The 16,528-nt window shown below is 44.2% G+C and overlaps 1 protein-coding gene across 5 annotated transcripts in view; it reads right to left on the bottom strand.

Moving 5' to 3' along the window:
- The window catches only part of LOC308482531 (ATP-binding cassette sub-family C member 12-like), a 59,052-nt gene that overhangs the window by 24,049 nt on the left and 18,475 nt on the right, over window positions 1-16,528 (bottom strand). For all 5 annotated transcript variants that reach the window (XM_081015678.1, XM_081015679.1, XM_081015680.1 and 2 more), the window contains 10 exons: window positions 15,823-15,947; window positions 13,679-13,751; window positions 10,662-10,865; window positions 9,156-9,290; window positions 7,977-8,064; window positions 7,831-7,896; window positions 4,189-4,278; window positions 3,101-3,204; window positions 1,761-1,898; window positions 1,026-1,252 (listed from right to left, as the gene is read on the bottom strand). In XM_081015678.1, the coding sequence (XP_080871804.1) occupies window positions 1,026-1,252; window positions 1,761-1,898; window positions 3,101-3,204; window positions 4,189-4,278; window positions 7,831-7,896; window positions 7,977-8,064; window positions 9,156-9,290; window positions 10,662-10,865; window positions 13,679-13,751; window positions 15,823-15,947 (1,250 nt within the window). The remainder of the gene's footprint in view (window positions 1-1,025; window positions 1,253-1,760; window positions 1,899-3,100; window positions 3,205-4,188; window positions 4,279-7,830; window positions 7,897-7,976; window positions 8,065-9,155; window positions 9,291-10,661; window positions 10,866-13,678; window positions 13,752-15,822; window positions 15,948-16,528) is intronic.

Here is a 16,528-nt window from a genome sequence, read left to right as displayed (position 1 = left end):
TGCCTCTCTCAGGCTGTTATTCCTCACTGTGGGTGGCAGGAATGCCAAGAGAGCTGACTCTGCTGACCTCAGCACCAAAGAAGTTCAATTACAGTGGTATCTTGGTTCTCAAACTTAATCCGTTACAGAAGTCCGTTCCAAAACCAAAGCGTTCCAAAACCAAAGCGTTCCAAAACAAGGCGCGCTTTTCATAGAAAGTAATGCAAAATGAATTAATCCATTCCAGACTTTTAAAAACAACCCCTAAAACAGCAATTTAACATCAATTTTGCTATCTAACGAGACCATTGATCCATAAAATGAAAGCAATAATCAATGTACTGTGCTATAAAATAAATAAGACAGTATTTTAGATGTTAATTTTTTAAAAAAAAAATTCTTATCTGCACTAATGATAGCCATTATTTGGTTGGGGGGGGGGCTTTTATCCATTTCCACAGTCACACAATCAACCAATCAGTAGCTGAACTGGGTTCCACAAAAATCACAAAAACAAATTAACTGAAAAAGCCTCAAAAACAAAAACGCAAAATAAATAGCAAAAACAAAAGCTCCAGACTTAATCCTTTCCAGAAGTCCATTTGACTTCTGAAATGTTTGAAAACCAAGGCACAGCTTCTGATTGGTGCAGGTGCCCCAGAAACAATAGCCTACAGCTGCATCAGACTTCCGAAGAAAAGTTCGCAAACCTGAACACTTACTTCCAGGTTTTTGGTATTCAGGAAGCCAAGGTGTTTGAGAACCAAGGTACCATTGTAGTTGGGATAAAGGGGATATTTGGGGAATTAGAGGAGCCCAAAATGGAATCTGTCCCTTAGAGACTGTGTTCTGGAAAGGAAGGGGGGACTACAAACTGACAGGAGGGGAGGGTGGAATTAGAGACCAGTGGGTCCCCTTAACTTGCAAGGGGCAGAATGAGCACACAGATCAAATACACACTGCAGGGTTGTTGTTATTTTCAAAAGAAATTCTGGGGTAGGAAAAACAACCACATACCGGCGGGGGGGGGGGTACATCCAACTTACTGGAAGAGTAGGATGAAAAGAATCATTAGGACAGCGATTCCAATTAGGAGGTAAGGAAACACAATGGCAACGATGACAATGATGGAGAGGACCATGAAAAGCTGCTGCAGAAACATTTCGGCATGAAACGGAAGCCGCACGTCCAGTTCGTCCATATCTTTAGAGAAGCGGTTCATTACTCTGCCAGTGGGAGTCGTATCAAAGAAACTCATTGGGCTCCATAAGATCTGCGGATAAAAGGGGAGGGTGCGGTAAAATGACAGCAACAAAGTGAGATGGTAGACATGTCTTTTGTGGCACTCGGTGTTTGGGGTCACAGATCTGTGCCAGCTTAATGTGAGCTGTGGTGTGAATACAGCGCTGGGCTGCTGTTTTTGTTTGGCGGCTGGGGTGGTGGTAGTGGTGGGGTCTTCTTTGTACTCCAGGGGTGGTGGTAGTGGTGGGGTCTACATGTACTCCAGTTCAAGACCCCAAGCTCTGTGAAAAATTGCAGTTTCAGGCTGACCCTCAATACTGCCAAAATCCAGGCTTGCCATTTGCCACCTATTTGTCGGTTTTTCTCCGCTTTTGGGTTGCATGCTAAAATGTGGTGCTGTTCTGAAAGCACACCTTTCATAATTTCTAGGTAAAAAGAGTGACCCGTGACTTTCTGACAGCACATAATTGGACAATAAAAATCAAGCCAGCTTGTTAAATATGCAACAACCCTGTTTGCCAGCTGGAGATTTGCAATACCTTGTGAAACATGGTGTCGTGTAGTCTCGATGACGCCCGCAATGTTGTCTTAGTGAAAACAAAGCCTTTGATGAAGCTCAGGATAATCATGGAAACGATGCTCATTCCATAGATGAGTTGGTAGAAGCTGTAGTTTGCCTTTAAGGAATGGAGTTTCAAAGAAAACTGCAATTGAGAGCAGATTACTTTTCTCTCTCTAAAATAATGACAAATTGAGACACAGGAACAAGGGGCAATTATCTGGTCTATATAATGAGATAAGACTCCATTGGGAAAGTTAGTGATATCGCCAAACAAAACAAAACCCAACAGTTTTGCAGTATACATTTAAAATATATGGCAGAGTAGGAACTCTGCTTACCGATATAACCCTCTTTGTATTCTTTGTGTAAACTTGGGCGGCACTTCCATTAAAATATACATTCCTATTTCTATGCGTAGTTTGAGATCGGACCAGTTCAGACATAATGTCTATATAATAGTTTAGCACAACAAGAACAAACTTGGGCTCACCCACTTCCTCTGCAGCATAGCCAAAGGAAGGACTTTGAAAACTTCCATTTTCATTTTAGACTAACCACAGGTTGTCCGAACCCAACAGGCCATGATGAATCATAGCTGTGGTTTGCTTAAACAAAGCAACTCCAAGCCACAGTTTAAGAAGCTGGCTTGTTTCAAGAAACTGTAGTTAAGATGAACCGCAGTTTATGGTTTGTGTGTAACACTAAACTGTAGATAATTTAAAGTGGAAGACAAAGGTTCAAATCCCTGCAGGCCATGAAGCCGACTGGATGACTTGGGATCTATCACCACCTCTTAGCCTAACCAACCTCACAGAGTTGTTGTGAGGACAAAACAGGGAGGAGAACTGTTTTTGCCACCTTGTGCTCTTTGAAGGAAAGGTGGGCTTTATATGTAATAAATAGGAAAAGAGTAAAGGGACTCCTGACCATTAGGTACAGTCGTGACTGACTCTGGGGTTGCGGCGCTCATCTCGCTTTATTGGCCAAGGGAGCCGGCGTACAGCTTCCGGGTCATGTGGTTAGCATGACTAAGCCGCTTCTGGCAAACCAGAGCAGCACACGGAAACACCATTTACCTTCCCGCCAGAGTGGTACCTACTTATCTACTTGCACTTTGATGTGCTTTTGAACTGCTAGGTTGGCAGGAGCAGGGACTGAGCAACGGGAGCTCACCCCGTCGTGGGGACTTGAGCCGCTGACCTTCTGATCGGCAAGCCCTAGGCTCTTTGGTTTAGCCCACAGCGCTACCTGCGTTCCTTATGTAATAGATAAATGTATACAAATAAAACACAGTATAATGCTGAAAGGTGTGCTTACCCGTAAGCCCTGCCTTAACCAGTAACTCAACCACCAGTTGCTGAAGGCTGAACAACTGATCATCAGAACAAAGAGAAGCACAATGAAGAACCACAGGATGAATCCTAAGAAGGGACCATCGGGCCAGGTTAGTAAACAGGGAATGGGTGAACACAATGCACTGATGAGTGCCCATTTAGGGCTGAAATCAGATAGGCATTTTCCTGAGGTGCAAAGTCCCACGAACGTCAGTGAAACTTGAAAAATGCATGGGAATTTGCTGCACATTCCTTAAAAAAGGGACAGGAGGAGCTGGTGCCCATTGAGACTGGTGGAGGGGAAGGCAGGGCGACCCAGGGTTAAGTGGAGCCAGGGCCCACGACAGGCAGAACTAGTTTCATGCTAGCTCTGTTCCCCAGATGTGTAAAACCATTTAAAGCATCCATGTCTACTTAAAGGCCAGCGCGCGCACACACACAAAAACACAACATAAACTCAGATATTCTAAAACCAGACAACAGCACCACTTCTGAAGCTCGGTTTATAACTAGTCGCTGAAAGCCACAGCAAAAAAAGAACAATGGATCTTTAAAACTCATTTGCTGATACTGGGGGGACAGGGCTTTCTGATTTTGCACCGAATTTCACAACTGTGCAGCAACCATCAAGAGGGGTTTATTCCATGTGTCTGCCAACCTAATTGTCTTCACATGGTAATTCTGTCTTCCAGGGAACCTTGGGAACTGTAGTTCTCTAGGAGAGGAAGGGGGGGCTATGGATCATTAACAGACCATGTATTGCATTCTTATCAACTATAGTTCCCAGGATTCTTGGGGAGGGGGACATAGAAGTCTGTACCAATTTGTACAGGAGATATTCTCAGTAGCCTCTGAGCATGTGCTGAGTACATTGCCCTCAGTGCTTAGTAGTTAGGGAGCCAGTCCCAACATATACATAAAATCAAGAGTGAATTTTCTGGGCAGGGTTGATTCCTGAGTAGTTCGCCATTTACATATTTACATACTATAAAAGGTTCCATTTTAGCAGAAATCTACAATAACAAAATAAGGGTTCTCTTTGGGGGGAAAGAAGCTTGTTGCAGGATATACCTCCAGATGCCTTAATGTAAGCGTGGTAGGTTTTCCATCTAACAGAGCCTTCTTGCTTCTCCTCTTTCTGAACGAGTTGATTTGCAGGAGCTGGAGCGGAAACCATCGAGCATTTATTCACGCTGTAATGTTATCCAGCACTGACAAATCTCATGCATTTTAAGTAAAATTGGACGTCACTTGAGTCTATCAACTAAAATAAACATTTGAGGCTTCACAGGAGCCTCAGCGAAATGCTCTCTCACTGCCAGGTTCCCCCAGATGAAACCTTATGGTAAATGCTACCTCTGTTTTCCTAATGGCTGTCGAATGAATTGGAATCCGTGACTGGAATTAAAAAGCAAAAGGGCATTGATTTGACGGGAAAGTGATCAATATTCCCCAGCCTTTGAATGCAAAACCTTATTGATGTGCTTGTTCTCCTTTCTGATCAAATATAAAGCTTTTTTTTTTCAAAAAAGAAAAAGAAAAATGAAAAATGAAAACATTCAGCAAAGGGACTAGTTTCTCTTTCTCTTTTTCTTTTTTGCAAATCACCTTTATTGGTTTCTTTTAATTTACATTCGTAGAATCACGTTATAACATCTCAGTTCTCCTATGGCTAATCGTGTATTTCTAAATAATAATAACAAAAACAAAAAATTGCGCTTACCGGTAATTGCTTGATTCATTCATATTCCTTTTATATTTGACTTCCCTCCCCTTCTTACTTGGGTCCTCTGTTTCATTTATTTGAATGCCTCTCTTAACATGTCTATGAGTTTGTTTTCCTGTTTTTCCACTATATTTTAGTATTTTTTTTCTTACAGAAGTAATTCTAAACCAGTCAAAATTTCAATTGCCCCATAATAGTCTTTCAAATATTATTTGAATATGTTCCAATCTTTTTAAAATTTTCGTTTTGTTTGATCTCTTATCTGCGCAGTCAACATGTCCATCTCCGCATACTCCATTAATTTGGTCAACCAATCTTTTTTGGTCAGTAAACATTCCCTTTTCCAGTTCTGTGCAATCATAACCCTTGCTGCGGTGGTGGCGTACATGAATACTTTCTTTAAATCTTTTGGAATCTCATTTCCCACAATCCCTAATAGAAATGCTTCTGGTTTGGATGTGTGTGAGAGAGATTTTAAACATCGTTTTTAATTTGTTAAAGGCAAGTCTGCTTGGTGTTAGATACCATCTACAGTGGTACCTCGCAAGACGAATGCCTCGCAAGACAAAAAACTCGCTAGACGAAAGGGTTTTTTGTTTTTTGAGCTGCTTCGCAAGACGATTTTCCCTATGGGCTTGCTTCGCAAGACGGAAACGTCTTGCAAGTTTGTTTCCTTTTTCTTAACACCGTTAATACAGTTGTGACTTGACTTCGAGGAGCAACTCATAGAACGCGGTGTGGTAGCCTTTTTTGAGGTTTTTAAAGACTTTGGTGATTTTTGAAGCTTTTCCAAAACTTTCCCGACACCGTGCTTCGCAAGACGAAAAAAATCGCAAGACGACAAAACTCGCGGAACGAATTAATTTCGTCTTGCGAGGCACCACTGTATAGAAAACCTTCATAGTTTTCCTTAATTGTATAACAGACTGTGAACTTAAGGTATTCCTTTCATAATTTTGCCCATTCTGACAGGTGTATATTGCATCCTAGGTCCACTGCCAACTCCACCATAACTGCCTTCACCTCCTCATCCTTTACCGACCACTCTAATAAAATTTTATACATTTTAGATAGGGTTTTCTGGTTGATATATAATAGATCTTGCTGAAATCTTGAATGCTCTTTCCCAAAACCCCTCTTTTTGTCTTGTTTAAATAACTCATATACTTGGTGGTATTCTAGCCAGCTTGACACCTTATTTTTTACCTTGTCAAAGTTCTTAAGTTTCAGTTGGTTATCTTCCTCACACAGGATTTCCTTTTATGTTGCCCAATCGTTTCCCATGTTAACCTTTTTTACACTCATGGCCTCCATGGGTGACAACTACCATGGTGTTTTTTGCTCCAAGATACCCTTATTTTTACCCAGCTTTTTTTCCCCCCCAAAAAAAGGAGAAAGGGAAACATTCAGCAAAGGGATCAGTTTCTCTTTTTCACTCCAGCATGGTTTTGTTACGAAGCTGTTCATGTGAAACAGGGACATCGCTGTCAATTATTTTTTTTCATTCTGAAGTTTTTACAGTGTTCCCATAACTTTTGTTCAGCTCAAAAAACATCTTCAGCACACTTTTTGTCTGAGAATGTTTTAGGGGAAGAAATACATTGAGTATAAGAGATGAGCCATATTTTCCAGTCTCTCCAAGCAGTAAAAGTTGGAGGATGGAGAATCAAGGACGCAGGCTGAACATTCAACAGAAGGACTTGCCTTACACCAAGCCAGATCATTTGCCTGTGTAGCCCAAGGTTTGCTGTAGGCTTACAGCGTATAGTTAATATATATATATAAAATAAAAACAATTGTCCAGTAGACTCTTGGAGAACAACTAAGTTTGTTCTTGGTATAAGCTTTCGTGTGCATGCACACAAAAGCTTATCCAAGAACAAACTTAGTTGGTCTCTAAGGTGCTACTGGACAATTTTCTTATTTATATATATATTTCGACTGCGTCAGACCAACACGGCTACCTACCCAAATCTAGAAGCTTGTAGTTAAGGAAGAGAAGCCATCACCACAACCCTTAGTTCAGGCAACACGCTAGGCCAAAACTTTGCTTAACTCCCATCCCTAAATGATTAAGGTCTCAAACATCAGATAGACCGCCCCATTCTCTGCATACCCTCTTGGGGGTTAAGATCAGCAGAGGGAGCTCTCTCCACTGCCCTCAGACGTTTGAGGGCAGGCAACCTGGGAAAGGGCATTCTCTGTGGCAAGTCCTAGGTTGTGAAATTCTGTGTCTACAGAGGTGCACGTGGAACCTTCATTATACAGTTGCAGTTATATGCTAAAGGCACACCTCTTCACCCCGGCCTTTGACACCAGTAGCATATTTATATATATTAAGACCCACCCTATTCCTGAGACTGCAATTGGTTTTAAACTGTTTTCAGCGCTGAATTTCAAATGGCTGCTGCTTGCTCTGGAACGTAATGGCGAAGGGCAGGAAACAAATCAAATTAACCTGGGATAGCTCAGTTGGTAGAGCATGAGACTCTTAATCTCAAGGTTATGGGTTCAAGTCCCACGCTGGGCAAAAAGATTCCTGCATTTGGGGGGGGGGGGGTTGGACTAGATGACCCTTGTGGTTATTTCCAACTCTGTGATTCTGTAATGAGGAGGAGCAGGAAGAAAAGGATCCTGCACTGAACTTAAAAGTCCAGGGCAAAGCACTGAACTTAAAAGTCCAGGGCAAAGCAAAGCAGGTACATGCTCCTTTCTGAAATCCGTGGCATGGAAAAAAGGTCAGTATAATGCAGCTTCCTACATGCCATGCACAGGACTAGACTCTGTAGTGATGTGGCCTTCGCATGTACAGCACGCATGTAGCCATCCATGTAAACCGAATCCTGACAGTTCCAGACCCCTTGAAAGCTTTTGGGTGCATAGGAACCACCACCCCCAGCTCAAGCCCCCCCCCCCAAGCATTACAGCGTTACCCATTTAAATTTCTAATCGATTTAAACCAATTAGCAAGAGATTGCACAAAGTACCTGTGTCTCTTCTCATTTTGTGGTCGCTCCTGGATTCCTGGTTCATCTCATCAGAAATGTGAAAAGCTGGGGGGGATGCGAGAGAACTGTCAGGCGAGCAGTCAAAGCCATTTTGAAAAGAAGATTACGATACTAAATGATCTCACCGGGATTTTCGGTTCCTATGTAAGAGATTTCAGGGACGTCCTCCTGATCCTCTTCCACACATACATCCACCACCGTGTCTGAATGAAGCTGAACGTTGGAAGATTCAAGACAGGCAAAGGGAAGCACACAGAGTTAAACTATGGAACTCGCTCCCACAGTAGGCAGTGATGGTCAACAGTGTGGGTGACTTTTAAAGGAGATTAGACAAGTCCATGCAGGAGAAGGCTATCAATGGCTACGGGACATGGTTGTTAACTCCCTCCCCAGGGAAATCAGACAGTCCACACACATGCCAATATTATTATTATTTTTAAATTGTCTAGACTTTTGGACAATAGTCTCCTGGAGTTCTTATGCGACTCATTTTGTTGTCTGCAGGGCATTATAGTGCATTAAACTGTTTTTGTGTTGTTGTTTTATTATGATGAGCTGCCCTCTCCTGAAGAAGGTCCAATTAGGCATTTGAAATAACAAATGATGGCTCTATCAGGGATGGGGATGCATCTCAAATCTATATCATAGTTCCTGGCTAGAAATGTGTTCTTGAACTATAATCGTGCCTCTTGCTTCCCTGCATGGAATATGGAGAGGGCCGTGTGTGTGTGTGTGTGTGTGTGTGTGTGTGTAAGAAAGAGGGAGACCATTGAAATGTAGCTATACAAAAAGCAAGAGTCACATCCATTGCTCTGTGTTTTCCCCCCACCGGACCTTGTCCACCACTAGCATTGGCCCTTGGAAGATTCCCCCATGGGAATGTGGCCCCCAGGCTGAACAAAGGCCCCCCACTCTTATTCTAGCTGTTAAGTATATAAGGAAGAAGAGTCATAACAACATACAAAGAGCCAGCTGGATCAGGCGAAAGCCCAGTGTTCTGTTCTCACAGCAGGCATTCGCATGCCCCAATGGGAAGCCTATGAGCAGGACCCCAGCTTTCTGCGGTTTCCGGCAACAGATATTCAGAAGGCCTGCTGTCTCTGACCACAGAAGCAGAGTGTAGCCATCATGGTTAGTTTCTCTGGGCAGCCCTGTCCTCCCTCCCTGAGTCCTTTAAAGGCCCAGCAAACCCAGCCTCTGGTTACTGACAGACATCAGCAAGATGGCCCCTGTAAAAAGCTGGCACACAACCGCTTGCTCTTGTTGTTTGCCCTGGTATGTCAGCGTTGAGGACTGGAACCCACCGGCGTTTCCTCCAAGTGCAGGTTTTCAATGAGATGAGCGTAACGCCCCTTCGCAGCCATCAGCGCTGCGTGGGTACCACTCTCGCATATTCCTCCACCTTCGAGCAATATGATTTCATCACAAAATTCCAAGTACTGGAGTGTGTGTGTGTTTAAAGGCAATGGGGAGTGGGGGGGGGAGAGAGAAAGAAAATTGGTTAAGCGGGAAATGAGCTGAAGGGAAAACGCACTGCAAAATGCATTTTCAGAATAAAGACAAGTTTCAGTTTGTAGTTCGGAAAACATCAAATGTTCTGCCGTCGTGCACCCTTGTTGAGGATAATAATTATAGTTTATAGAAAAAATGCTACATTCTGCGCACCAGGCAAAGCAAGGAAGAGAGCGCGTCCCGATTCTCCCTCCCTCCCAAAGTTGTTAGAGACGTGTAAAGACTGCAATGCTTCAGGAACAATAAAGGTAGAAAAGTACTTGGAGTTTGGTGCAAACTGCAAGGAGACAGCAGGCTGTTGCTGGGTTCTGCCTAGGGATGAATGAACCTGTCAGTTTTGGTTTCCCTCCATTTCTCGTTTTTCCAGTATTAAATTCGGTCCTCCACATTCCTGCACCCGTTTGCACTATTCAAATCATGAAAATTCAGCAGCCATTATTCTTTAAAATGCTATGATACTGCTTTAAATGTACAGTGCAGATGGGGGCCTTACTATCAACAATGCAGATGATGAGGCAATATTGTCTACTTGCACCTGAGGCTAGTTTAGGGCAACACTCCTCAATTTTGAGGCCCCAGAAGCTGTTGGGCTACAACTCCCATCATCCCCAGTATGCTCAGCCAATGATCTGGAATAAATGCAAGTTGTGGTCCAACCAGAGACTGGACACATGTAGCACACAACACTGTCCCTTCAGCACTTTCACTCCTCAGCATGTGCCACCTGTGGTGTCTGCCTGACTCTTCCTAATGTTAGGGCCGGCCCTGTTCCCACACCTGTCTGAAGCAGATGAACTAAATATTACTGAAGGGGGGAAGTCTAAGGGTGTGTTTAGCTTGAACTGCACACATATTTTGTGCGTAGAATGGCTCCATCTATGTCAAGCAACAGCAAATTTCCAGCATCACTGAGAAGAAATGCCTTTCCTTCTCTTCTGAATTTTATTTTTTTAAAAGCTGAGCCCCTTAAGCTTTGAGCTGTGGCTCTTGTGCCCCCTGCTGGTGTATTGCTGTTATTTCATTTTTATCAAGCTGGCGGCAGGAGAGTAACAATGAAACGACGAAACAGAGCATCTGCCTTGCATGCAGAAGGTCCCAGGTTTAATCCCTGGCGTCTCCAGGTAGGGCTGGGAGACAACCTTGCCTGAAACCCCAGAGAGATGTGGGCAGTGAGCTAGATGGACCAATGGCCTACCTCTTATAAGGCAGCTTCCAGCCGCTGGGTCTGTCCTATGTAAGACTTAAAAACAAATTCATATGCTAAGCTATTGAAACCCATTCCCTTCCATTTCCATTACCTGCAGCTGGTGAGTAACGAGGAGGATAGTCTTCCCTCGGAGCGCTTCTTTGATGCATGCTTCAAAAATATACTTGCCAACATGTGCATCAACCGCTGACAAGGGATCATCCAATAAGTAAATGTCCCTGTTGGCGTACACAGCACGAGCTAAGCTGATTCGCTGCTTCTGGCCTCCAGAAAGGTTCAGCCCCCTTTCCCCTATCTTTAAAAGGGAAGAATTGCCGTATTCAATATATATACAATGTGTTGTATGCAATCAGGGGTGCCAACTTGAATAAAATATGGAGGGGCAGGTAAGGCCCCCCCCCAGGCATAATCAATCACAAGATGTGACACATAAAAACACCATTTGATGGCAATGCCCATTATCTGGAGGGGGGGCTGGCTCCCTCAAATATTTTATTGAGAGGGGGCTGAAGGGACCTCAGCCCCTAGGAGTTGGCTCCTATGTATCCAACGTAGTGCTAAGTTAAAGTCCCCTAGCAGCATCCTTATTCCGCTAGGAACTGTTTTGCAGCCACGGAACTCTGTTGCACAAGGGAATGCATAAGCTAGCTGGTTACTTTGTTGCACAATGGAATACACAGGGTGTTGTGCAACGTGCTTCCATGAGAGCAACTGCTGCAATGGATTCCTCTGTTGCGCAACATTAAAACCATTCTGCCCGCTAACGCAAGAGCAAGCTTGCCAAACCAGTCCATTTTGCCTACGTAGTGGCTTTGGCCGACTAGTTAAGCACCGCAATCAGCATAACCAAATAAGTTGCTCTGTGCTATAGAACAAATGGATGTGCCTCCCTCTCTCCCCGTCCCTTGCAGCTGCTGGGTAGGAGAACAGCAGCTAGAGTGGTCTGTGTGAGCTGAGCTGGACGCAGGCTGGAAGCTGGAGACACAGAGACATGTTTGCTCTGTGCTGGAAGAAAGCTGCGACTAATGGAGAAGCAAGGTCTGGTGGGGTATTATTGCTGTGAGCCCCTTCATCCTATGCAGAGGTTGCATAGATGTGTGTCCTAACACCACCCAGTCTCAACTGACCTTCATTCCAAGGAAACTGAACCCTGGAGAAGCACAGGAACCCCTGGAGACTTTCATGGCTTGGAGAATGGGGTGGTGTGCAACTATATAAATACACATTCTTATACCTCTACATTTCTGCAGCGAATAGCAGCTCAGATGGAAGAGGAGATCTATTTATAGGGGGATGTCTATAAAGGGAATTTGCATGTGTGCTTCTCCAGATTATTCTTCTGGGGATATGTCCCATGTGAGACACTTGGACAGATCTGCAGACACACACTCCAATGAGGCACCTGGTGTCTTTTTCAAATATCTGCCACGGCAGTACAGAAATAGCTCAAATGCGATTGAGTTCCGAGCTAGATTACACATAATAATAATCCCAGGTAGAGAGCGCCCTTAATATAAATTTACACTGACAAGGTGGCCTGTGGGGGACACAGTGCCAAAATCCATTATTGTAGTGTTTCTATCCTCCCAACCCCCTACCCCCTTCCCTAAATATGGACCTGCTTTCATTGTAATCAGTCACAGGGAAATACAGAGCAACCCAGATGGAAATGAAACAGGAAGACCCTGGGATTTTCATTTGCTGCTTTTGTGGCTCTTTTGAAAATTAGGTGAGGTGCTTAAAAAATAAAACAGATCCAGACAGAGCTTCCCTATTCTGCTCCTGTTAAATTGTCCAAGACAAAACATGCAAAGGGTGTCTTGGCCCTGAGACAAATTAGAGTCTCATCTTCAATCATAAGGCTGCCTTGAAAGGTGGAAAGAAAGGGACCCACCCACACCGTGGGTTGCTAGCTAACAAATCTTAGGACAGGTTGTAGTATTGGGTTTGTTTTTTTTAGTTTGCAGATAAGGTAAGTGGAGTCATGAATTTTTAAAATAAAATTAAGTATGGCATGGAGAAAGTGAGTAGAGAAGTGGTTGGTTCCCCTCCCCCATAACACTAGAAGGGCCTAAGGAAAGAAAATGAATGCTGGAAGATTCAAGACAAATAAAAGGAAGTTTTCCTTCATGCAACACATAGTTAAACTGAAGTGTGCATGCACGCGAAAGCTTATACCCAGAACAAACTTAGCTGGTCTCTAAGGTGCTACTGGACATTGTTTTTGTTTTTGTTTAATTTTGACTTCGTCAGACCAACACGGCTACCTACCTGAAAATAGTTAAACTATGGAACTTGCTCACACAGGAGGCAGAGATCAGTACCAAATTGGATGACTCTAAAAAGAGGACTAAACTAATTCATGGAGAACAAGGCTATCAATGGCTATGCTCTGCTTCCACAACTGGATGCAGTAATGCTTCTGCATACTAGTTGCTGGAAACCACAGGAGGGGAAAGTGCTTTTGCGCTCAGCTCCTGCTTGCGGGTTTCCCACATGCATCCGGCTGGCCACTGTGAAAACAGGATGCTGGACTAGACAGGCCATTGGCCTGATCCAGTAGGGAATCTTCTTATATTCTTATGTCCTGATGGTCATGTCACACAGGCTGAGTAACACGTCACAAGTGGTCACTAAGCATTTTGGGCCTACGGGCCAATTTGCAAACCAGAGAAACTGTTGTGGGAAAACACACAGAGAGCAACCTATTCTACTGGCTACAACAAAATGCTTCATTCAACAGCAGAAGTGGACTAGAGAAGGCCTCTGCAGGCAGATGTGTGCCACGGTTGCCACCCTGGCACTCCCCGTAAGGGACGTCTAATCCACATAGCAATTTATTGTACATGTCAGGAAGTGTACACTGAGGCTAGATTGGTTGTTGCCCTTGTGTGCTTTCATGCAGCTCCCCAGCCCCCAGCCCCAGCCCGTGAAATCAAAAGGGACTTGGCAAGATTAATTTGACAATGCCTTGATGGATAGGGTAAGAATAGGAAAGCTGTTTCACTATGAATTAAAGCCCTTACAGGAGGGCATTTGTCAGAAAATGGCGCTCGCTAGCATGCGCTGAATGGCCAAGTTAAATGCAGCTTGTATTGAGACACTTACTTCAGTCATATCTCCGTATGGAAGAAGGTCCATATCTGACTTCAGGCTGCAGACTTCAATGGCATAATTGTACCTTTTAAAAAAATGGAGCATTCAGACTCTTGCAAATCACTATTTCTTTCCAAGCAAGAGACCCTGTGCTAGTTTTGTAGATATAAACTAAGTATATACTAATACATAGAAATCACTAATAGCACGCTGGCTTTCAGTTCGCTCCCAGGCAAAATTCAAAGTGGAACTAACATAATGTTGGAAGCCACCTTAGGTCAATTTAGCTCCATCGTGTCTATATGGAATGGTAGGGGCTCTCCAGGATTTCAGACAGGAGATATTCTCAAGCTTACCTGGAGATGCCAGGGCTTGAACTTGGGACCTTCTGTATGCAAGGCAGATGCCTTACCACTGAGCTATGGCTCTTCCTCTGGTTTTTACCTGCACTGCTCTAAGTAGTATGGGATCAGGATAGTTGAAGGACCACCACCTCCCATTTGCTCTGCTCACCCATTTCCCACAGCATCAGAAGTCCTGCCAAGCACCCTGCCCCTTGCAGAGGCCCAAATGGTCAGGGTGGCACCCCAATTGTGGAACCAGACATTGACCCATCTCTTCAACTTTAGATGAACTGTAAATTGGCTAGCTTTTAGCTTAGTTTGAAGTCTGTCTCCCTCATTGCTATTCTGCTCTGGGTTTTATTGTATAAAATAGATTAAGGCTATCCTAACCATGTCTACTCAGAAGTATGCTGGATTCAATGGGACATGCTCTGAGGTCAGTGGGGTTAGAATTGCAGCAGTAAGCAACACTTGCTGCTTTATGGTCCAGCCAGCCTATATAAGGCTTCAGTTGGAGCTGGGCACTTGCTGAGACAACAACTTGCAAAGCTAGCTTAGCAGAAACCTAGGAGCTCTCCAAGGTGCTGAAGGTGCTCTGGGTGCCTGGAACTCCTGATAAGACAATGCTGGGTGAAATGTGGCCATCGATAGTGGGGTGAGGAAGAAAAGTTGCCTCCCCCTGGGCTAGATGGATGGGTGTCATTCGCCACAAGGCAGTTTGCTCCGTTTATAAAGCTGGCTTTAATTAATCTCCCCAAATTAAAAAGCAATATGCATAGACTGAAATGACACTAATTAGCAATGCCATGTCTCATTAGCTGCTGTTTTTGATTTTTGAGGGATGCCTCTGTTGGTGAGCCAGTGGCAGACTTAACACATTCAGAGTTACGAATCGTTATTATTATTATTTCCCTCTTATTCTACACTTTCAAAGCACAACCCATGGCAGTTGGAATCTGACACACGCCACACGACAATACAAATGGGGGGGTGAAAATTGAAACATGAGGACCGCTATGTTGGATCGCTGGAATGAGAAGCACCCAGCTGAGAAGACAAACCAGACTAAGAACTACAGAAGCAGTCTTTCTCTGGTATGAACACACAAACCCCACACTTCCCCAAAATCCACTGATGTGTGAGGTGGAATTCTCCCCCTGAGTTTAAAAGCCTGTGAGGGAATGGGCCTTCCAGGGTGCTTCTGAAGTCAATCCCTGGCCACCAGTCACAAAATGTCCACAGAGGCCTCCTTCAGGCCTGCTGCCTGTTCTGAACAAAGGAAAGGTGCAAAGACTTTCTCTCCATGGATGATGGCAACAGTGGCTGAGGTAGGTGCCTTTACCACATTTTGATGGCTGGTGTATCCACCCCATTCTGTGGCTCTGCCTCTCCTTTTAGACGGGAAAGCCATTTTATGCCATGCCACACATGGGGCAGCCACTTCCTCAAAATTCCAAGTGAGCCCATGGGCTGCAAAAAAAATTGTGACCCCCTGGCTGACAAATTCAGGTTGACCTTTCTAAGGGTGGGTGCCTCTCCCTGCTCCTTGGGAGAAGATCCCAAAATAAACATGTGGCCGCCTAGAATGAGCTGCGACGCACCATAAGATCGCAGCCTTATAGTTATTTAACTTGTATTGCTCCTTAGTAATATGTTGGGTAGAAACCTGCCTGCACACTTCACATAAAATGACCAGAGAAAGTTAATGTTTAGGAAGGAACCTGCAATGTTTCTGAGGCAGGTGCACACACACACACACACACACACACACGGTGACAACCTCATTATCCTCTTGTCTAATTTAATATTTACTTCTGCTCATCGTATGCTTCTCCAAAAAGAACGTTGTCTCTGACACTCCCGTGAAATATCCATGCCTGCTGAGACACGTATGCCAAAGTCCCACCCACTGCGACAGTCCCCTCATGGAGGTACATCTGAAAAAAGCAGAGTGCATAATTATTTTATCAGCTAAAAACGTTCTGTCTTGCTTAACCCCCCCCCCTTTTTTAAGCAGAACCAGCTCAAAATGGATTACACGAAGTTAAAATTACGTATCATTGAAGAATAGATGGTTACAATAGAATCAGCGCAAATGTCATTAAAATAAAAAATCCCAGCTCAGGCTACAAAAATAAGTTTCAGACTTTAAACCAAGGGTTGAGAACTTCAGGTCTGGGTGCGGCCCTCCCTGGCCTTTCTCTCTGACCCTTGAGACTCTTCCTAGCCACACCTATTCTCCCCAGGTCACCCCCCTCTTTGGCCCTGCTTCCCACCCTCCTTGATAGTTTTTGCAGGGCTAAAATGTGTCCTTGAACTCTGATAACGCCCCTTGATTGCCTGGCTGGAGGACAGACAGGTGCATGTGTGGCTGCATCTAACCTGCTGTGCAAAAATAAAATTCATATTTATTGTTCCACCCACTTTGGCTTCTGGTCCTGCCCACCACTGGAATGTGGCCCTCAGAAGGTTTCATGGGAGAGCCCTTGGGCTGAAAAAAGGGGGGTCCCTACCTTGG

The sequence above is a fragment of the Podarcis pityusensis genome (genome assembly GCF_964106645.2).
Source record: "Podarcis pityusensis genome assembly, chromosome: 8".
NCBI classification, from domain to species: Eukaryota; Metazoa; Chordata; class Lepidosauria; order Squamata; family Lacertidae; genus Podarcis; species Podarcis pityusensis.
The sequence above is the reverse complement of the archived record's forward strand: the minus strand, read 5'-3'. Positions and strand labels throughout refer to the sequence as shown.